At 42.0% G+C, this 24,174-nt stretch overlaps 1 protein-coding gene across 7 annotated transcripts in view; it reads right to left on the reverse strand.

Moving 5' to 3' along the window:
* Positions 1-24,174, reverse strand: part of Mpp5_1 (protein PALS1) — a 132,622-nt gene that overhangs the window by 14,093 nt on the left and 94,355 nt on the right. For 2 of the 7 annotated variants that reach the window (XM_054232190.1, XM_054232192.1), the window contains 4 exons: positions 17,282-17,448; positions 17,116-17,210; positions 15,199-15,444; positions 11,761-11,958 (listed from right to left, as the gene is read on the reverse strand). In XM_054232190.1, the coding sequence (XP_054088165.1) occupies positions 11,761-11,958; positions 15,199-15,444; positions 17,116-17,210; positions 17,282-17,315 (573 nt within the window). In that variant the 5' untranslated portion in view covers positions 17,316-17,448. Of the gene's footprint in view, positions 1-2,859; positions 3,278-3,302; positions 3,903-11,760; positions 11,959-15,198; positions 16,348-17,115; positions 17,211-17,281; positions 17,449-24,174 lie in introns of those variants that run through there. The other 5 variants (XM_029040463.2, XM_054232191.1, XM_054232194.1 and 2 more) reach the window with 5 other exon arrangements.

A 24,174-nucleotide genomic window follows, 5' to 3' on the forward strand; every position in this document is an offset into this window, starting at 1 on the left:
AAATTTGTTTTTCATATTTTTTTTTCGTGCATGTATGTGTCCATGTACATATAAATATGCATGTTTGTTTGTAATTCCAACCGCCTAATCATGCAAATTCGAAAGCATTTTTTTGTAACACCATTCATTGCTTTCCATTAAATTCGAGCATTTTATGCTCCTATTGCAACAGCTGTGCGCGGATACGTAAACCAACACACAACAGTAATAACAAATTTTTTGTAGTTCACTTTTCTAATGTCAACTTTTACCTTTTCCTTAACTTTTACTCATTTCTACATGTGTGCTATTGTTGTTTTTCTTTTTTATATATTTTTTCCTGCAGTTGACTTAATTTTTATTGCCAAATAATTTCGAAAATAAAATTTCACGGCAGTGATTTCACACGCTGACAAACGTGTTTTTAAACACACAAACATACATACAAACACCCGTATATATACATATATATGTATATGTTGTCATTTTAGCATTTTTATTGCCTAATGATAAGCAAACTGCTTTTTTTTGTATATTTGTATTACATTTGTGTTTAAATGTAAATTAGTTTGTAAGTATGTATGTATGTGCAAGTGAAATACAAAAAAATATATATTATTTACTTGTATAAATTAACATGCAACCACTAAGTAGCAGCAGCAGTTGTGTGTGTGTGTTTGTTTGTACTCGTAAGCTTAAAGTTTTCTATTTTTTAAATCCAGTTTTTCGTTTTTAATTAAAAGTGCAAATGAGCGAACTTCGAACTACAAACAAACATCGCTACCTGTTTTCCATCCCATCTAAACACGGTGTAAATGCAAATAGAAATACACATACATACATACATTTTATTAATATTTTAAACAAACACGAGTGCATTGAACAAATAGAAGCGATGATAAAAAATATTTTTCTAGGGAGTTTATTTAAACTCATATTTTATTCTTTTTAATTATTAAAACAATAAAATGGCGAAGGAAAAATGTTGCTCAATATTTTTTAAAAGTATGATACAAAATTACCCCTCATTCGAAACCATGAACCCCACTAAAATAGCTAAATCTATAGAATTCCCATTTTTTTATTATTTCTCAAACAAAATTTTTTATCAGAAATAATCCATTTTAATGAAACATAATCAAGGTGTAAGCCCACGAACTCGCTACAGTACTTTCCCACTTTGAAAATAAGTCACTGTACAGCCTCCACTCTTGACTACACTATCTCTCTCTTATCAACAGAACCAAGTAACAATACTGAAATGACGTCAGTCGAAGCTTGTCTAATAAGGATATCTACAATATAATATTCTCCTTTGACTCCAAAACTCGAAAATCGTTGAAGTCGAAGTCAATTCGTTTATTAGTATCCACTGTCGAGTGAATGTCTCCATAATGTCGTAAAGAGTGTAGAGTTCTAAGAGTAGTTCAGTATAATGTCGTATTTACTCAGGTCTTTAACTAAATATAGTCACTAATGTATATGTAATGGAATTACTCTAAAAATATTTTCTCTATTTTCGCTCTTTCTAAATAGCTTTCCAACTATCACTTTTCCAGAATCTGTTTTCGAATACTCTAGTGCCGTACTAAAATAGCTACAACGATGATCCAATGATATACATCAAGAACCTCGGAACCTTATATTAAATACATGCCTATGATAGAATGATAGATTTTTAAAAATGTAATCTCGGAAACCTATCAGAAAACTTGGGAACGTTCGTCAAAGCAGTAGCTGAATTAAAATCTGAAATTATTTGTCATAACACGTCATCACTGAATGGACATTGAATGTCAAAAATATCGAAAGAACTCTCAGTTGAAATGCATTTTTAACTAAATTATGATTTTTTATAATAAAAATAGACAAATAAAAATCAGCTTTATAACCCCCATTTTTAGCTATGAAAAAGAGTGACAGATCTGTAGGACCCAGTAGCATAACAGCAAGGTTAATGATGGTGATTTTAAATTTTTAAATATTTTTGTTGGTGTAACTGGTTATTGCCAGTAGTTTTATTATAATTTTTTATTTACTTTTTTTATTTATTTCTTCTCTCTCTTGTTCTAACCAGTTTTTTGGAGTTCTTTCTATACACACACTCTACGCATTCATGCAAAAGTTTCCATTTCTACATTTGTCATAAATTTCGTTTTAATAGATTTTCACTTTTTCCATAAACTTTCGGCACGCCAGCGTCTTTAGTTGACTTAATAGCTGTCCGCAGCTAAATGCGATAAGCAAAATGCCAACAAATTACACACGCAAATAGCAAAGTTATGACAGTCAACAAAGAGCCAATGCCTAGATGAGGAGATTGGAGCGGAGCGGAGAGTGGAAGTGGAGTGGACTGAACGACAGGTGCACGGTAGGTGGAAGTGGAGTGAGCACATTCCAGAGCACTATTCAGGCAGAAGTTTGCTTTGCGGCGAGCGCTGAAGCACGTTTGTACGCTTATCTGCTTAACTTCTGCACACACATTCACTTTGCTTGCTTTTGTTTTTGCACTGCGCCTGGTTACCGAGCTGATAAGCGCACGCTATTTAAAGTTAGTTAAAGTTTTTTGTTGTTGTTTTTATTTGTGATTTTGCCAATATTATATGCATTAAATTTAATGGCTGCCAGTTTAGTACGGCTAGTTGAGAAGTTAAATATGAAATTCTTATTATCGCACACGTTTGCACACTTTAAGCCTTTAGCGCTTTTGAAATTCCATCTTTCTCACATTTAAACGTTTTTTCTTTATTTGCACAGCGGGATTTCAATCGATTTCGCGCTAATTAAATTTACTGCCAGCTTATGCGGCGCTTATTGACCACCGCGATGCACACACTTTTACACCAATCACTTCTTATTCAATCACTAAATATTTCTAACCGTATTCCAGCAGACCGCAACGGCGCGTGACTGCAGCGATGCACCGAAAAAAATAATAAAAAACAGCGCCGAAGCCTTTCGCGTATTCGAACCCAGCTCAGCTTAAAGCAGTTAACAAGCGTAGCGCGACGAGACCGCAGCCGCTTCTGGCCAAAACAAATGACAACTGATTTGCGCGTTGCCAATAACACCAACGGCAAGTCAACGACGCTTTCGACCAACTCACTCGCGCTTGTATAAGTGCGCGTATATGTGAGAGCGCGCGCGCGTGTGAGTGTGTGGGTGCGCGGCAGACAAAACAAACAATTATGAAGCGCAAAGCGCCGCAACTCATTTCAGACATATGTGCGCGCAATGCGCTTTGCCCCGCACAGCATTATGATTACATTGTATTTTGTAATTATATGTGATAGGGTTAACGCTTTGTTGTTGCAAATACATACAATTCACTATTTGTTTTATGTAAACCAGCGGGAAGTGATGCGTTTCCGCTTGTTTTATTTTTAGTTTTATACACTCTTTTCGGAGCGTTCATTAGCCACACCGCACCATGCTCTCACTAGCTTCCGCGGTTGTTTATTAACTGTTATGCGCTGTCGTGTTTCCCGTTTATTCTATGCGCACTGCTGTCGTTCGGTCTAACGCCACAAATGGCACTGCCTGAGAAACCAGTTACATGTTTTCAGTTTCGGCCAGCAACAACAGCGCCAGCCATACCAAGCGACCGACCGACCGGCCGACCGGCCCAAACAAAGCGCACAAGCACAAACACAGCCGCAGTCACAGTCGCAGCCGGGCAGACCGAAACGCGGACAACGGCGACAACTTCTACTTGACTTGTCTCGTTGTATTGCCCGCGTCATGACAACCGCGCGCGCCACCCCACCAGCCGCTACTGTACAGCGCACAGTATGCGCGCCGCTGCCAACCCTCGCGCCTGTATTTTCTGCTGCCGCTGCCAGTTTGTGGCTTAAAATAAAATATTCTCGCTTAGCTTTTTCCACTTTTCCATTTATATTTTCAGCGTTTGCCGATTGTGGCGCACGGACTGGGAAATTGCAAGTGTGCTGGTAAAAATAGGCGCACACAGCCAGCGCAAAAAGTTAGCGAAAACAGTGCGAACCATCACGGCAGTAGAGTTTCCAGCAGGAAAATGCCTTTCGTTTGGATTGACACGAAATGTGTGACGAGTTTGCTAACATTTTTCCGCGCGCTTACGACAGCTGTGGCTTACTGGTTTCAATCAGCCAGCACACACCACCAACACCAAGAAGATAATAACAACATTAAAATATAATAAGTACACACACAACTAGACACATAAGGTCATACGTTATTCACTTAACGTGTTTTAAATTTTTCCAGTGATGTTCAGCCAGTGACGGCAGCACATTTAAATTGCATTAACCTGTCTATCACACGTATGCAAAAGCAACAACCAGAAATGGCGTAAAACATGGCTCACCAAGCGGTTAAGAGTGTGATGGGAGAGCGTAGCTAAAGAGTGCAACAGTGAGAGTAAGTGTCAATGACGTCAGCGATGCTGGTGACGAGCGCAGATGACAAGGTTGCATTTGGTGTGTCAAATAGTAGAAGTTGATTATCTTTCAATGTAATAAATGAAAGATTTTAAGAGGCAACATGAAAGGGGAATAGTGGTTATATAGCACACGAATTCTGAATATTAAGAAGTTATAGGTGGGAATCTTCAGTCATGAAGCCAATTTCGACCAGGGTAGAGCGTTGGAGCTATTGGAATAGCACAAAAGAAGCACGAAAGACTGCAACCAAAGCTGACAGAACCTTAAAAACTTGAGAAAAGTTAGAGAGAGTACTAACCCCTCGGATTCTCAACCCTTCTCCGAAAAGGTGAGAACTTTGAACCAACCATTACATTTTTTATCGCCATAGTCGTCCTTCGCGCTTCATTTACACTTCGCGTTGTAATCTAACAAAGTGACGCCAGCAGAATAGGCAATTTAAATGTCAAACGATTGACGTAACTGTTTATTTTCCACTACAATAACATAAAATATTCAATAAGCAACAACACATGAGCACGAAAAAGCTGTTAAGCGGCGATAAAATTTCAACCGTGTAAAATGTAAAATATTTATGAGTGATAAAAGGCTGATTAGCAGCCAAAAAACAGCAAACGTTTCGCACGATTTGCATGAATGAAAGAGGAGAGAAGCAAAATTAATCGAAGTTAGTAATAGTTTGAGTACTTTAGTACTTCAGTTCTCTGCTGATATTTCAGTTTTATTTACTTTTCGGAATTTTTACAATGTTCGAGCGCACTGAGATCGGTACGGTACTGAGAGATCCGTATTGACTGGAATTTGCAGGTGTATTATTTGCATGGCAAATACGCTGCTCAGCGCACGAACACCTGTCAATTAACGGCTGAGCGCTGAGCGAACAAAGAAAGTGGAGAGTTGAGAGAGTGAGCCACTCACACACGCGCACACGCGCACACAACATACAGCCGCAGGTGAGTGAGTGGCAGCGGAGAGAGCGCATATTGCACTTGTGAGTTTTTTGTGCGTTACCAGGTGCGTTACAGCGTTGCATTTGCATGCGAGTGCGTTGCGCTAGCGTTAGCTATTTGCATATGCGTTAACAATGTATGTGTATGTATATGCGTGAACGCTTGGCAAACCCATACCAACTGCTGCATGTGTAATTACCGCTTCATTGTACGCAGCGCACGCTTAATTAACAGCCTAAATAGCCGAACACGCAAACAAACACACAATCGCCAAGATTGGAATTTACTACGCTGCAGCGCTAATATCGCGCTAATTGTTAGTAATGTTGCACTCCATTGCAATTCCGCTCATTGCCCTCGGTCACAACACCGCGCGGCATATCCAGGTAAGCGCACAATACACACCGCCCACCCTGCCGTCACCCACCAACTGCTGTCTGGCACTTGGGCAGGCTTTATGCAGTGGCTTTGTGGTTAAACCTCTTTCAATAGCATACCACACAACAACAACAATAACAATGTGCGCGTAGTAGTTGTTGGTCGTGCTACTTATTTATTTATTTACGTTTTTGTCGACATTTATATAGGCCCAGACACGCTCGGTGGTCTATGGAGTTGTGAATAACAGAGTTTGAGAGAAAAGAAAATATATTTGTATGAAAATCGCGGTTACGGGAGAAAAGAAGACTAGACTAGGTTATAAAGAGATGTGAGGAGATATGTATAGAAGCATTTTTTATAACACATCCAAGTTTTTAAACTTAGATCCTATAGAACAAAATGTCTTTATTTACTTTCTCTAAGCATAACCGATACTAGATTAGATTAAATATGAAGAAACTTACGACAAATGAACGGGGAAACTCGAAAATTATTCTTTTTAATGACTAGGGTTCGACCGTTTATCGAAAAATTCTCTCATTTTAGAACTAGAGTTGACACTAGTGATTTCGCTCTAAGCCATTTTAGTATAAACCCCACCTTAGTCACATGACTCTGACCACCTTCAACAGTAAGCAACATATTTACGCTTGAAAAAATGTGTGCAAAGCAACCGAAGAGCGTCTTTATTGTCGAACCTCTATTAGCATTCCTTGCCCAACGCTGTTTGCCTTGCTCCGTCGCCTTTTGTTGTTTGTGGAACCTGTTCTACTGCATTTTTTGTGCGAATGGCAAAGAAAATATTCAAATACTATAAAGTAAACAAATAAACAAATACAAATACAAAAACAAAACTAATGTGGCATTCTACCACACCACACAGAGCTTTGCCAAGACGAGAAGCTTACTATTGTAGTAGTCGTGATTTAATCTGTTTCTTGCCTTTGTTGTTATTATATTACGCTGCTTTTTTATTATTATTATTTCTTGAACTGGTTGGTTGTGTGGCGCAAAGCTAATTAACATTTCACGAAATCACAATAAACAACATTAAATAAACAGACAAAACAACAAAAACTGATGCAAGCGTCAAAGCGGGCTGAGCGAGCTCTACTTCATGAAAAAAGGGTGGTCCAAGCTCTACACAGGTAAACAATGCAACAGAGCAGGTGGCTGGCTTCTTTTATTTTGCTACACACACACACTTACATCGAGTATGCAAATGTTATTTGTGTTTGCATACTGAAGCAGTTCAACTAACGCACCAGACGACCGACCGTTCCCCGAAAAAATCCATCCACGGTGACGTTTCAATTGTTGTTTTAGTCAACATTAAGCTGTGCTTAACCGCGTTAACACACTTTGCATGCAACTAAGTGCGGATGTAAAAGTGAAATAAACACACAAAAATACAGGGTGTTTCAAATGGTTGGTAAATAAATAATATAGATTTAAAAACGAAGTTTTTGGAGAAGGGGGGAACTTGAATTCTATATTACCAATTGTGAACAGTAAGTGTGAAGAGTCATCAAGCAGGGCCTCTCTTTCTCTAACAAGTCCCGTATCATCACAGAAATAGAGCGGTATACGGTTTTGCGACGACACACAACGACCAACAAGCTTTTATGGGAAGCTTTTCCATTTCTAAAGCTTTTCTGACACTTAAAAGTACCCGCTGAAGTAGGTGAACTCTTAGTAACATTCAAATATCGCCCCATCCATGCTTGGAACCTACGAACTACTTAGTCTAAATCAGTAGAGCTTATTCAAAACAAGCGAATTGGTGTTCCTAACTAGTCCAATACCTAGTATTTATAGTCAAAGCTTTAGTAGATAAGATATAATACCAAAATACGACAACTATACTCGACTCTAGTAGTAACTGTAGGAACACTCGGCCACTCTGGAGGTTTTGAAAAAGTATAATCTCCGAAGAAAGACAGTAATGAAGTCGGCGATGGGGTTGAGAGCACCAAAAATACATTAAGGATGGGCTGAATGGTCTTTAAATTATAGAACCAATTATAAGACGGCATTCTTCTATAACTCTTTTTTAGGATTAAACTCTTAAAATCAGAAACCAAAACCTGGACTAATAAATGACTTCCGAGGATGAAGTGAAAAAAAGACTACAAAGGATAGATACATATACTATTATACAATACTCAGTGCAAGAAGAAGTGGAAACGAGCCCTAAGCATCAGTCAGTGGCGCTAAGTAACACACTTAAAATTATCCCGAGCGTAGCTGCCGTTCATGGCTGCTTCAAACATAAAACTCATAAAACGCACACTCTGTATTGCTGGAGAAAACTAAAGAAAGAAAAAAGAGCCATAGTACAAACACAAATTAAGCGCGCGACATAGCATCAAATTCGTTTGTAGTCAAGGACAGCCAAAAAATTGACATTTGAATCAGCAAGAACCGGCTAAACGACAGCAAAAATAAGAGCAACAACTAGTTGTGACACATATTTCCTACAACAGACCGAAGACAGCTTTTCGCCACTGCCGAACGATGTGCTGATGAACGCGCTATATGACATGGACGACCGGGCCATTTCACTCTGATGGCGCCGTCATAAAAAGCACAAAGGCCAACGATGGAAGAAGAACACTTAATAGCATGGGTCAACCGAAAATAGTGTAAGAAATGAGCTCAAGTTCATAAATATCGTCGGCACTTAAACAAAGAGAACGAAAGGACAACGCGCGCGCGAAGTCAAGTGGAGACGACACTTTTTTTTGCACAAAAGTAAATATGCTACACGGTCAATAAAGTAAGGTAGTTCGCGTAAATTGCAGCTGTAGACAGAGCGCTCAAGTGGTGTAAATTACACCAACGCGAAATGGATGGGTGTGGCAGACATTTACTTGTTGGCGCCCAACTTGGTCCTCAATATCGATTTCTGTGCAAAATATGCCAGTGATGAAGCGCAAGTTTGGTATGTACTTGTATAACAAAGGATTGTGGTAGGCCGCGGGTCGATCACTCACTCTGCTGTGCGCTGCGCTACGTTTCCACTGCCACACTATCTATTTGAGAAGTACTGCGTTTGTTGAAATGTCGCTTTTTGTTTGTGTAACTCAAATTTGCAGAATAAGTTTCAAGTAGCACATTTCCATCCGTCGCTTTGGCACTTTCGACACTTTGACACTTCAATGCCGTCCGAAACGTATTCCCGACGCGCGTCACTCTTCATTTATGCAACTCATTCGACGCGCTCACACATTTTGCGCTCCCTGCTCCTTGGCCGCATTTGAAAACTTCCCTCAGCGCTATTATTAGCAAGCGTCTATTTACTTTCAGTTTGAGCGCCACTGCCTTTTCTTGCCGCCGGAAGTCGTCAACCGTTTACGCAACGCCTCTTCATCTTCTTACTGCCTGTCACATAAAGCAACCCTGCGTCAGAGACGCTGTCACGCACACAAAGCAAATAGAAACTCATTTGCGTGCGGGCGCTTGTAATTCGCACCCAACTCTATTTATTTTTATACGAAAAGTTCTCTCGACTCAAATTGTTGTTATTAAAAGGCATAAACTACCACAGAGCGCCTCCAAGTTTCCGCCACTCAAATTCATGACTCTGCTGATATGCCAGGAACTTACAACAACATGCGGCTTTTTGTTGTTGTTGGCGCAGGAGGTGGGCACAGGTCAGTTTTATGTGACAAGTTGTCGCAATAGTTACGCAGGTGATTGCGCACTTACGCAGCACTTAAGGGCTGTAAGGACACTTGCAGGCGATGAACTTAATTGTCGGCGGGCGCTGGGCGTCGTTAGATGGTGCAGGTTAAGTAAGCTATGTTCATGGATGAAGACATATTAAGTAAGTGGCCAAAAGTGTGTGTTAAGGACTGGCTAATGACACAGAGCTCTACTTCTGATATGATAAGGTTGCTCACCATTTTATTACAGAGTTTCGGTTAGCTTTCTGCTTTAGTGGCAAGCTCGGCGTTGAAGCCCCAATATTATTGCATGTTAACTGCCTGAAGTTTGTTATCATTTTAGTTATTGCCTTGAGTAACTAACTACCTTTAGTTTGATTTTCTTGTACTATTTTGTTTTTATTTTAGATTCTTACACAATCTCTGCATGAATGGCGGCTACTCTCAATCTTCTTCAATTCCAACTTTGAATGCTCCCCACACAATCTTTACTTGGTTGTAATTTATGAGATAAGCCATCTTGTATTGTATTTGTATTACTGCTGCGGTGGTTTTCTTTCAGTCTTCTCCCATCAGCAAGAATTCATGTTGGCTCTTTGTCTGTTCTACTTCATAGCATTTTCCGTAATGCAGCTTTGCCACAATCTTAGTGTCAATATTCATAAGATCTTCTACGCCATTCCGCACATTTTAACGCTTATGCACTTTGCAAACTAATCCAATTCAAATATTTACTTAAATTCAAACAATTCCAGTTATTTTGGTTGCAGCTCCAGTTCTGCAGCGGGGCGTACGTGCACGTGAAGCGCTCAATCCCTGCCGCAAGCAGCGCGCGGGCCTTTCATTGTCATGCTCCACCAATCGCTGCAGCAAGTCACAGACCACAGAATATGCATTGATTTGGTGCCTCCGCGCGCCTCACCGGCTTTCCATCTCTGTTCCAAGCACGCGCCGTGCACCGTTGCCATTGCAAACTGTATATTTACCAGAGTGTAATGGGCTTTACTATATATCGCCTGCGTCAGTGACATTTCCGCTACTCATTTGTATTTATTTTTGCGCGTTTTTTCTTTTTATTTCATTTATTTTTAGCCATTTCTCTTTCTCTACAGCGCGCCTTTCTCTCTGCTTCTTCTGCAGAACTAGACTACTATTTACTCGGTCTTGCGATGCCAACTGTCAGTTGACAGCGTTGCTTGCTGCTACACCCACTTGCTCTTCCGCCTTCCTTACCTGCCTTACTTCCATGCATTATTTATGTTCTAACCTCACTTTCTCACCCGGAATGCATTATTTATCTGTTCGCCAACCAACTCGCATGTTGTGTATTTTGCTATTTTTCCTGCGATTATTGTTAACGTTACAAGTTATATTTGCTGGTGCTGGTTGCCGTTATAGCAGTTCCTCTTCGCTGCGGTTGAATCCATTGAATTTCCAATATCATTTCTCAATGCACCTGCAGCGCTGCACATTTCACTATCGTTGCCTTTATTCCATATTTGTTTACTTCTGCTTGGTGCGCATTATTCAAATGCGCCCGCACCGCGCGCCTCGCGTATTCACCAAGCGCTGGCTCTGACGCTTTTACTTGCACCTTTTCCCAGGCACTTTTGATTTCTACTCTATATTATTTGCAATTTACATATTTTGCTTTGCATGTTCTTGCATCGTTCTGCCGTGTGACTGCAGTGGGCGTGGCACTCAAGCGCGGCGCATAATTCTATGCTCTGTTTGGCTGTCATTTTGCGACAAATACTTCGTGTAAGGAGCTATTTAGATCACTTAAGTTTTATATAACAATTTGATTTTTATGTGATGAGTAGATTTATTATTATTATTCTATTACTATTTTTGCGTTGCGAAATAACTTTTAAAAGAGCAATAACTGCCTAATTTCTGAACTAACACAGAGCGCACACTTTTATGCAATCTAATAAGACGCCCACACTTCCACCTACAAGGCGTACCGACGGATCCACAAATTGTTTGCAAGTTTATTATTCTAACACACGCCGCGCTTATGGTCCACAAAACGCGCAACTACTTTGTAATACAAATTTATGCGCTCGTAAAATATGCCAAATGCAAGGAATATGCTAAATCAAGCATGAAAAGCGCACAAAACAAAGCCGCGCTCTAAAAACCGACAATTTTACTGCCAATGTATTGCCAACATAAAAGCGCACAGCTGCAAATGAGCAATAATATTGCATACTTTTAGGCAGCGCGCATAGCGGAAATCTTAACGGCACTTTAATAGTATGACAAATACAACGCTGCGCTAACGATTACGCTAGAAACCATATAAAGCGCGCTTGCAATGGCGTTATAGAAATATAGAATAAAAACTCAAGCACTCACCTGATACTTTTTGATGCTGTCCAGCTGCTCCAGCGTCGGCTCGACTATCTGCGCTATCTGTTGAGGCGCGCCGGCACCACTGCTACCCAAACGGCGATCTGGTAGTTGCGGCGCGGGCGTGCGGTTTATCAGGCGGCCATCCTTTTCGACGCGCAGATGATCGCGCGGCGGCGGTACTGGCTTCACAGAGCCATTCAACTGCGAGGCGCGCGTGTAGAAAAACAAAATTCAATTAGCAAAATCACAGTAAAATATTAAACAATAATTTGTGTTGTTCAGTGTTAGAGTTAACGGTATTACTACAAGCGTTAGTTAGTAGCGGTTAGTTTCGTTATTCTTGTTACGATAGTTCGGCATGTAACGGAGATGGAGAGAATGATGTTATGTAAGCGAGTTGGTGAGTATGCGAGTGTGAGAGTTTAATGGAAACAAAAGTGTTGATCAGTGTTTTTAAGTTCTTGTAGCAAATGGTAACAGTATGGCCGCTGGTAGAGGAGCACTTTACCAACGAAAAGCAAAGGAAGTCCTAATATATTCTTAAACTGAATTTTACAATTTTAAAGCCTTTTTCTGAAGATCAGAATGCAAATGAAATGAAATCAAACAACGCGCGGATCAACTACAAAATATAAGAAATAAAATGAAAAAAATCTCAACCTGGATTTAATTTTAGATTTAGTTTATGTACTAGCGATTGCTTCACATTTTTATTCCGAATGTCAAGCGCGTTTCGTATAATATATGAGAGCCTAGCGCGTATACTCAACTGTCAAAGGATGCCTCTAAGTCCGCGTAAGCCGCGCTTTCGAATTGTGATTCAAATAGTTATCTTCTCATTAGCAAGGTTTATGAGAATTCATAGCTTCTACTTCCAACTACTCTACGCGGAAATTGGGCGCTGCTTCTCACCATGACTAATCTGTCTATTTTGAACTCTTTTTCTACATTTTTGCCTACCACTCACAGAAACATGCAGAAAATTGGGTCAATTTGCTCCGCCTGTTGGGGGCTGCAGTTGCATACCGATGCAACGTGAGATTAGCTTGCACCGGTGAGTTTCGCTCGAAGTGGCCGAACACTCATGTTGAACGCTAGCAGCGCGAAATATTATATATATGCATATGCATGCCGTAGCTAAACATATTGCTTCTTAGTCTTCCGTGCCGCTGTCCGTGCGATAAGCATCGGCAACATGTGCTGCCATGCAACACGTCATACAAAATGCGCAATAACGGTAAGCTATTTTCACACGGTTCACGGGCAAGTTGTGAGGGAGACACGTCAGTGCCGGCAACATTTAAAATTATTATGATTGCCTTAATTTCCGGCGGCAGCCGAAAGGCAACACAGAATTCAAGTGAAGAGTGTCGGTTGGCATGGCAGCGCCGCCCAGTTGAAGGGAGGCGCACGGTGTACCCTGCTGACGGAGATGAGAAATTCTGCACGTGTCTGTGGGGGCGCGCTGGCAAAATTATATAAAAATGCGAAATTTAATTTTCCATAGCTCAAGCGCTAATGCAGAGATTTCAAGCGAGATTGCAATTTGAAATATTACATTTTATCTGGCGAAAGTAATTGCTGAAGGTTCAGCAAAGGTATGCAAAATAAAAGCGCGCAGGAAATACTTTTACAGAAAATGCTGAATATTAAACTAATTAAGTTGGTAAACGCCAGAGTTTATGTGGAAAAATTCCACTCACACATGAGGCTACATAAACTCAACTTAATGTGCGCCAAAGTGGCAACTATGATAGCCATAAAAATTGGCACTCAAAGTGGCATACTTCGGTGAGGGCAAAGGACGAAATTCACAGTGCGTAGAAAGTGCATTTCCGCAGAAGCGTAAGTAAGCGGAACGCGACGGAGGAGAAGAAGAGGGAAGCTGCAAACCAAAATAAGACACTAGCCACACATGTGGCAGACGCACAAAGTGTGTCGCAATTTCGCAGAATAAATGAAAATGCAAAAGCACGTATACCAGAGCGTATCAACAAAAAAAGTTGAAAATCTTCTTGAAAAGGGACGCTGCCAACATTTAGCGCTCCGAGCGCTGCGTGCAACAAGCATGTTGCCACAAAAACTGCCATAAAATATGACAACAATTGGTGCGCTGCCAGCACAAACACAATTGCAAACGCACTTCAGCGCGCGCGTTAGTAAGCGCCGGTGCTTGATTGCCCAGCGGATGTTGCCTGTCGCACTTAGCTTTTATGCATTTGCACACATAATCCCCGTTTTTTGGGTGGAAATTTGGAATTTATGAGCGCGCAGTGACAACGACTTGACATCGATGAAATGGCGCATATTACGTATGCGCTGCTCATAAAATAAAGTTTTGCCCCAGCCATTGCACAATGCCATGCCACGCCTGTGGCGCGCGCAACATGTGTGGCAGCAACAGTTGCACAGCGCGCCACTTGTTTGAGGCGGCGTTGCCAGCAGGAGCCAACGCGCATTCAATTGCAGCACGAGCATTTCGTGCGTCATAACTGTCAACAAAATGGAAAAGTGAAGCACACGCGCCGAAAATATGCTACGTTGGAGCGCGAGGTGGAACTTGCGCTGAATTACATATAAAGGATGCGTAGAGTTTAGGAAATAATGTGGGATGAAAAATTTAATGGCAGGGCGATTTGTTAATGTGTCGCTTATAAGATCAGACCCACACGAGTGCAGTTAGCAGCTTTCGAAAATAGTCAACGTTAGCACCGCAGACTGCGTGTGAGACAAAACAGGCGAAACCGCTTGAGATTCGTAACTCTATTAAGTGGAAAACGTCATGCGCTCCCTAAAGCAACATCTTTTGGATAATAGTATAGTATAGTAGAATAGTGAAATATAAGTGTCGCTGGCAATGATTAAGTGCTTTCAATAAAGACAAAAGATAGACGAGAGCGTGAAAGCAGACTTTTGTGGCTGCGATAGCCATTTGATAAGACCAAGCAGCACCTTAAGGTGGTTCACACGTGAGCTTACAAGGCACGACAGTTTTGTATGTGAGACATGTTAGCAGGAGAGGAGGCATTCCAAGCGGCGACGTGCACGACAAGGTAGGTACAAAGTTGGAAACTAACCATGCGCGCACAATATATAAAATTTTCTCTTTACAATTACAGCGTACATACAAAAGGAGGACTAAAAATAAGGTGAACTAAACTAAAGCAAACTACAAAGATGATACAACTACGAAACAAACTAAAAGAAATAAAAAAAAAAATTAATTGGAAAAACAAAATATACAGAAGTTCTGCCGATACCAAAGAGTAGTGAGAGGCAAATCGGGGACTACGAGCAGACTGCAGGCAGTTGCAGTCGGTTTTCGCCTGCTTGACACCGCGGTGCGTCCGGAAAGTGTGGAAGGCACAACGTATTACAGAATTCTTTCAAAGTTTACATAGTGAAGTGGACAGAGGAGTGTGAAACAAGTGGTTGTAATACCTCATCGTTGCGCTTGGACGACGACGTCTTAGCACTTTTGCTCACCAAGCAGCCGTCGACCGCACTTGTGCCGCCACCCGTTGGCACTTGCGGTTGCGGTTGTTGACGTTGCGTTGCTGCTGCTGTTGATTTATCTAATTTCTCAGCGGAGCCACTCAGCGAACCCAACGATATCAAGCTCTTCTGTTTAACCAACTGTTTCAGTGGATGGCAGCCGGACGTTGACTTTGTGCTTGCTGATTTTGACTTATGATCCGTGGAGAGCGGCGAGCAAGCAGACAGTGTTGCGATACCCGTGGCCGAGATGGAAGCGAGCGCCGAATATGAGCCCGATACGGAGGAACACGTGGGCGAGAAGGAGTTATCATTAGTGTGACTGCCGTTGTTGTTGGTATGATTGTTGGTGGATGAGTTGGATGATGAGTTGATGTGCGTCAGTGTAGTGTTGGCCGTCGAAGTGGATGAGTTCGACGACAACTGCGATGAGAGCGAGGACAGATGTGGTGGCGGCGGATAGCGCGGCGGTGTCTTGACGATCTCTATGAAACTGTCCGGCACATCGACGGGCAGCTCGCGGTGCTTACCCGATGGCGGGTCCAATAGACTCGCAGCCACTTGCTTGCACATCGACAGCGGCAGCAGCTCATACTCGGGCGGTCCGCCAGACAAACCCTCAATCAATGGCGCTTCGTTGACGCCGGGCGACGAGCCATTCGAGCCGGTGCTATCCCCAGCGCCGCCGGTAATGCCACCGCCACCACGCTTCGTTGGCGTTGATGAATTTGATGAGTTACTCGTGTTGTTGTAGTGTTTGTTGTTTATGTTATTGTTGTTGAGACTGTTGATGTTGTTGTTTTGTTTATTATGTAAATGACAATAAGCAATGGAATCGAAGGAGCTCTTGCCGATTGAATCCTCGTACGAGGATGAAAAGGACGAAGAGCCGGCGCGTTGCAGCAAGCCACCATCGATGGCCACCAACTCGAACTCCTCACCGCTGGCGGTGCCATTCGGATTGCTGCTGGTGGCGGCGTATTTGTTGTTCGGCGTCGGTAGAGCCTTCTTATTCCCACCGCCATTGCTGGTGTGTGTCGCCGTCGGTGTCTGTTGTTGTGGTGTACTGTTGTTGCTTTTGTATTGTGTTGGTGGCTGCATATTGTTAATATGTTGTTTTTGTTGTTGTTGTGCGTTTTGTGTACGTTCCGTTTCAGTGGCCAAATTGTTTTCATAATTTTCAATTTGATCCAATTTCAATTGATGTTGTTGGTTGTACAAATTTTGTTGTTGCAACAGTGTGTTCGTATCATTGAGTAACGCAATTTTGGTGTACGTTGTGGTGGAGTGTGTCGATGATGTCGGTGATGTATTTGTTGACATGGTGATTGTTGTTTTTGTTGGTAATGGTGATGTCGACGGTGATGAGTCGCATTTAGAATGATACGTAACGATTAGTCTGTTGCCATTACCGTTAAATAATTCAACACATTGTGTGGAAAACTGGTTAGTGTCTGTGGTGGTGTCGGTGTTGTATGAGCTCTTGATGAAAGCTGTGTGTGGTGCAAGGGATCTGTGTGTTTTGTGTAAGTTAGGTGGGGGAGTGGTTGGTAATGGTGGTGGAGGTGGTGTTTTTGGTGTTGTTGGTGATGATGAGGTGTCAGTCAGTGAAGAAGTTATTGATGCGGCTGATTTGTGTGATGAGGTTAAAGAGTGTGTCGATGATGATTGTGTGTCTGTGTGTTGTTGTTTGGAAATTTTCTGGTTTTTGGTGAAGGTGAGTGTGTTGGGTGGACTGTTATTCAATGCTTGCATGCACTTGTGCTTATTGGGTAGGGTGTTTGAGTAAATGGTGCAGTTCTTTTTCATTGATGATGTGCTTTGCTTCATTCTTGACTTCCCATCAAGCCTAAGACTATTTACCTGTGGTGGACGGTGTGGTGGTGGATAACGTGGTGGTGTCTTATTACGCGCGATAAAATTATCTGGACAATCGACAGCCATCTCACGATGTGGACCTATAGGAAAAACGAACGAAAGTATTAATGAGCGAGATAGTGCTTTGGTGCTTACATGCACTGTAACTCACCATTATCTTGATTAACTGAAAGCATTGTCAACATTTCCTGATCGATTTCTTTGCTTTCACCAGAATGCTGTCGATAATGCTGACTACTAATATAGTCGTCCGGTAAGCATGGCTTCAAATCATCACCATCAATAACGACAATGCTGGAGCCAGAACGACGGCGAGGCCTGTAAGGAGAGAAGAAAATATGATGAGAATTTTTTTATAAAGAAGCGGTGAAGATAAATATTTTATTAATATATTGCAATGAAAGTACATAAATGTATTATAAAACGAAAAAGCTCTGAAAGCTCACCGAAAACCCCAAATAGCTTTAAGCTCAACTTGAAAGATCCCTTAAATTAAAATATTATGAAATAAAAAGGCTTTAAAAGCTCCCCAAAGAGCTATAAGCTCAAATCAAAAGTTCTTTAGTGTCTGTAGTAAGATAGTATAAAAAATAATAGAGTTTTCGAATAGTGGAAGAGATCGGAAAGCAAACGTTTCAATTTCCACTAGAGCAGTTATTCAGTAACGATAAGAGTTCTATAACGGACACATAAATAGAATCCGTCAATGACAGAGGAGTCAACTACACCACCACAACGTTCAAATAAAGTTTAGCATTCACATTTATATCGATCCATTTTATGACAGCAATCACCAAAGTTCTAATATTGGCAACAATATTTTCCGACTGTCATTTTTTCAATCACTTCCAGTCAGCGCACATAATTAAAGTAATTTATTTAACAGCCCAAAATGTCAGGCAGAGAATATGTGACAGCCACTTTTCGGATTTAATGGCCGGAAATTGCTATGAAATATGTTTTCACAGCCGCTTCGCACACACAGACACGATTTGTTTGGAAATGCGAAAAGAGATTTTCAAATACATAAAGATTAGGTAGAGATAACGTTGTAGATATGATGATTGAAAACAAGAATAACAACCACAGCCACATTCCGGGCATATTCTAAATGTGTTGAGCGCACAATTGCCATTGCCGCTTCGGACGAGGCTTACGGACTCAGAGAGCTAGTTGCTGACAAATCTAATACCTGCCACATGCGTTCGAGCTCACCTCGCACACCACCAGATGACAATGGCAACAAAATAAATATTGACAAACGCGCAAATCGAACATTTCGGTTCATTTAGAGCGAACAAAGGCAGAGCCGATGGACGGTGTGGAAGTTTGACGGAGGAAAGGAATTCAAGCTAAAGTAAATAGTACAAACGAAGTCGAAGGAGCCGAGACAAAGAAAATGGTAGAGGCAGAGGCAGCGAAGAGACGAGTTCGTAGCAAAAGCAGGTGATTTTTCATTATTTACTTTTTCTTTCGGTGGAAGATATCGTTTCACACATGTGCAGAGATTGAACTCGCTCTTCTCGCTTCTCACCGCCGTTAGTTGATGGTGTGTCTTTCATTCGCCTGATTTCTATAACTAAAAGTGTCATAAAATGAACAATAGTGTTTTAGCGTTAACTACTTCGCATAGTCATAACGGCACAATTGAAGGCACTGAAGCCGAAAGTGGTGGACCTGCCAGGAATGCGAGGAAAGCCAGAAGAACGCTTGACATTGCGAAACAGGCGAACAGGCAAGAGAAGGCAGCGCGATGAGGGTGAATGCAACACACTAACAGACAAACAAGCAGCGAGGAAGACGCGTTCGGCAAGCGAGTAGGTCAATATGGTAAATAAAAGCCGGCCAATGAGGCATTAAGTATGGCCCATAAACGGTGAATGAAGACGACGTCGCATTATTGCCGAGATACACAGTGAAATATTAAATTACCAATAACAAAAGCAACAACAATAACGAAAAACTACAGGTTTGTGGCAAGCAGAGTTCCAGAAATCAGTGAGTGAAAGGCGAGAAATGTTGTTGTTGCTGCGGCAGATACAGGTGAGTGTTGTTGTAGTGTATTTATATGTGCTGCGGCATAACTCAACGCGTCGCAGCGTGTAGAAAGGAAAATTTCCACTGCCGTCTGCTGTTTATTTGCTTTCTTCTGTCCTTGCCGTCAGGTATATATACCTGTCTTCATTCCATTTCTTTCACTGTGTACCGTACGGTATACGCATGCATGCCCCTGTTGCATGCCGCATTTGGGTCGGCGCATGCATTTGCCGGCAGAAAATTGCTTTTAGCTGATAATTTCTAATTTCGAAAATTGTTTTTCACTCGCCGTAATTACGGAAAATCTGAGAAAAATGCGAGTGAGGAAAATGATTATGTGCCGCACAGGTGTTCAACTGACAATTACTCGGATGATTTGGGAACTGTAGACTCAAAGTAATTTCTAAAAGAATGCGCATATGAAAGAGATATTCGGCAGAAAAATGTGGAAAATATTTAAATAAACAAGTGTTGCTGGAAACCCAAACATTTTGCTGTTATGTAAGAGGTATGGGTTCAGTTTAAATCATTACATAAAATTTATAAAAATGTGAACCCCTCAACTTTTCCGTGCTCAAATCACAACTTCAGAGCGACTTACTTAACATTTCATTTCATGATGATCTGTCCATAGCTGACACCCCATCAACTACCGCAATTTACATGAGATTTCGCAAATCTGATGCCATCCAGCAAACCACAGATTCGAAATTCACAAAAACAAACCCCTCTTACCTATGCCACACCCTCAAATACAGCAATGCGAATGAGTTGCGAAGAAGAAAGCAAGGAAAAACAACAACTAAGCAGCGGAGACGAGAAAAAGTGTCGACTTGCCACACAAAAAGCGCAATGGGGCAGCAACCAAAGCACAGTTAAACTAAAGCAGTTGCTGACCGGTTGACTGACCGCCCGACGGCACCCTTTGGACCCACTACAACCCACTGCTGCTTAAGAGTTGCACTCTTCAAATGCTGGACCCGGTTATGGCAAAAGTCACAGCTGTCAATGCAGTGGCTCAGTGACTTGTCAACTGTCTGTTGCATGTTGCATGACAATTTCTGAGATAGCTACGACACTCAAACATACAAACACACGGCTTTTGTGCAGAGATTTGGTTTTGGTTGTATTGTTTGCCTTGACTTTCGCTTTGCTATTGTTGTTGTTGCGACAGCTTTTCTTGTATTAAATGTGTACATATCTGCTGCTGTTGTGGCTGACTAAACATGAATGCCAAAGCTGTGAATCGCCGATAGAGATTAAGCGCTTGCTGATTATGACCAGCACTCGGGCATTGAATGAGTATAAATACGTATTGTTGGTTTTGTTGTGTGTGTGTGTGACTGTATTCGTTTCTAATGTCATCTGGATTGAGCAATTCTACGAAATGTCTTTTAGTTGTTGCTATTTTGGCAGTCCTTCTGGCAGTTAAGCACGTTCTAGGTGATGCCAATTTCGCAGAAATCAAAGGTAGTAGGCAAGAGTGGGCGAAGAAAGCGGTGGCAAGCTAGTATAATGGCATTTTATGAGCTTTTCGTGTGGCAACCGAAGTCTTAAGAAGTTGCTGCCACAGTCTGAAAAGGATAAATGCGGAGCTGCATACTAGCTGATAGCATAAGCGACAACCCACTAATCCTGCAGACTTTGAGCAACCTTTCGGCAACGTAGCGCAGCTTCTGCTTAACACAATCTCAATTGCCACCAGCAGCTGGAAGACAAGTAGTAATCCGAAGCTCCCTCATTGTCCCATAATCATCATGCGGTTTAACTTGCCACACACAACTGACATCCCAATTGTTTGAGTGGATTTGTGTAGTAGATTTCAGCAGCGAAAGCGCTCGGCCGCCCACACAGTCTGCAGTCTGCGCTGTCTCCGAGCTCTAACTACTGACTCGCTTGTTTATGCAACATTCTTCTGCACTTTTTGCTTTCTTTACACATATTTTTCAACTCGATTCACGTTTTATTTTGTTCTGTTGTTTTGCTCTTCTTATTATCTGCATCTACACGAGTCACCAGTGCTTAGACGTCGGTGCTTTTGTGCCACATTGATAGCTGCCGCAAACTGCTGCGCATTCAATTGCAAATTCTAACAACAAAGCGGCAGCGTGTGCGTCTTTCCTTAAACTTCCATTTATTTCCTGCCCTTTCATTTCTCTCCTCCTCCTTCATTCCGCCTTCTTTCACTATTTGCTTTAATTTCACTATCTGCTCCTCGCCAGTTTGTTGCAACGTCAATGGACTGCAAATGCGCTGCTGTCGTTCGCCCGTCCTTTGCTCCCCCCAAATATTTATTCACATTTCTCCCGCTATTGCACCCAGTTTGCTCCAAAGTTATTGCTGTCGTAGCTGCTGTTGCCCCAAATCAAGTGGCAGCCGGCAGCAGTCGGAGGAAAGGCAAAATCCAGCCTTGTGTCTTCGCTGCCACAACTGTTGAGCGATTTATCAGCAAAGCACATTGCTTTTTTGTAGACAAACACACTAACTAAAAAAACAGTTCTTAGAAATACACACGGGTTCCTTCAGTTCGCTATTCGAAGAGTCAGTCGTTCTTAATGCCATTACGTATAACATTAGTACACTAAAATACTGACCAAAATAGCGAAACAATATTAGTATTAAGGGAACAGTCTGTCAATTCCAACCTTAAGTACAATCTACGTTCTGTTCTAACCTTAATCTGATCTCACTGGCTCGCTAGCTTAACGGTCATCTAAACTGGACTGGACCGAATAAGCTTCGATGTTTTTAGGTCTTACGTTCTTTATTTCCGACGAATTCGTGCTCCAACAGAAGTTAGTCCATTCATCTTTAGGTTTCCTCTCGACTCGAACTGAATATCTCTTCTGTGCTCCGATTTCGATGAAAACCTTAGGCGCCAATGTGAGACATATTAGTGGCCAAATTCTGTATTATTTTCCAGCCTTTTCCAAAAAGAGCCCACTCATTATCTCTTTAGGGATTAAGTCGGAAAATGTCAGGTCTCCTAGACCACAGCTTGGAGTGGAGTCGACTTAGCAAGACCCCTATTCCTGCTTAATATGCAGATTGGAATTCCTGTTGTTATTTTTCTTCTGTTACATAAACGTACTGCTCGCATTGCCACACTCTCAATTCACGTGCCTCTAATGCTCCATCGCCATCTTTAGTGCGGGGCTAAAGCGATTTCTTGAAATCGCGCACACAGTGTTAACGGCTCACCTACGCTTGTGGCATCTTCCAGCATACGCGTGTTGCCGTTGGTGTCAGCTTAATCCATAAAATATAAACACATGCAACTTGGCGTGGTTGTTGTTGCAAGCATCCGCAGCTTGCCACACACAAACTAATTCACAAAAGGTGCTGCCAGCCAAACCGGCGAACGAGCGTGGCATGTTGTGCGTTGCTGGCGACAATACTTGCTGTTATGTGAATATTATTTGTTGTTTGTTGCTTCGCATTCATATTGTTTTCCGCGGTTGTTGTGATTATTATTTCCATTTGCCGCTGCCACCGCCGCGCTGTCAGCAAAACACACGGGGAAACAATGCCAAAGCCCGGTTGTAGCAAGCACGCAACGTGCCACAATCCTGCGCCGTGCCCGCTTGGGCGTCTGAGTGGCTGGATTGTGGTGCGCGCCTCGTAAGAGCGTTGCATGCCACGCGGACTCGTGTATGGAAAACTTTTGCGTATGTGCTCGTATAGAGTATTTGAAGACGTGTGGGTGTCGCTTGAAGTGTGAGTGCAAACACGTGCGCGGAAAGCCAAATACCGCTTGTCTTCTGATGCTTGTTGCTGTGGCTTTTGCATAGAAATATATACTTATCTGCTGCGGCATGGCAGCTTAAACATATGAAATTGGAAAATTGAAATGCTTATGAGTATAATGCCACAGAGCCGAACAAAACGCCAGCGGTGTAAGAAGTAGACGAAGGGCCTGTATGCCAGTGCCACCCACACACTCACCCAACGGATTTCATTGAGCGCAGATTCCACACGAGCTTTCAATAAAATTTTCATTCGCCATACAGCGAATTTCAGCGAACACACAATGTGTCTCCACACCCGCCCCTCATCTTCCATTAAGGCGCACCTCAGCGCTCCATCATGTCTTACACGTGAGTCGTTAGATGCGATTATTCCGATGAATGTCAGCTTCTGTGCGCTCTAACAGTTATGCAATCAAGCACACGGTGTGTTACCGCAAGACGCGCAGCACTCAGAGTCTTGGAGCAGACGACGATGATTGAGTAGAGTTCGACTTAATGGCTTCCTCACATCCCCGCACTCAACATAATTTCCTTACGCAACTGATTTTGTGTGCTTTCGCACTTTAGTTTTTCAAGGCTTCCACACCTCCACTCACCGCCACCACATCGTTCTCTCCATTGTTGTGTTGGCGCTATTATTTTGCGATGATTACAACAATTTTTATGTGTGCATATCAATATCCCTCGCCTCGATACATGTGTACATACATTATACGAGTTATAAAAGTACTGTTATGATTTGTTTACATAAAACATAAAACAAATTTATGATTATGCGAAGAACGCAGCTTGGTCAGCTTTTTGAAGAAAACGAAGGTGGTCTTTTAACACTATGGTTTGGTGAAGCTTAAGAGCTCGAGAGGAAGAGGAGGAGTTTACTTTAAGTACCACAGAGCATGATAGCATTATCCTTTTTTCGAAGAACTAAGATCGTCAGAACAAATGGAATCTCTTTGGGTCCTGTGACTTCCCTCTATCCTTAAATCACTAAGTCCCCAAACACTTGGCACGCAGAAACAATGACCTTCTTAATGGACAAATCGACAGGAACTTTCGCCTTTCTAATATTTCAGAAACACTGCTCGAGAAATGAGGTTCTTAGTGAACCTCTTCAGCATCTAGTCAATCCCTATTTTCCAGCTACCGCCTTATGCGAGTGTGATACACATTTAAACCAAGCTTATCGAATCTATCCGAGTCACTTCTGACCCTAATGTAGGGTTTATATATGACGGAAAACTCGTATATTTTGTCCCCT

This window comes from Zeugodacus cucurbitae, chromosome 5 (assembly GCF_028554725.1).
Source record: "Zeugodacus cucurbitae isolate PBARC_wt_2022May chromosome 5, idZeuCucr1.2, whole genome shotgun sequence".
Lineage (NCBI taxonomy): Eukaryota > Metazoa > Arthropoda > Insecta > Diptera > Tephritidae > Zeugodacus > Zeugodacus cucurbitae.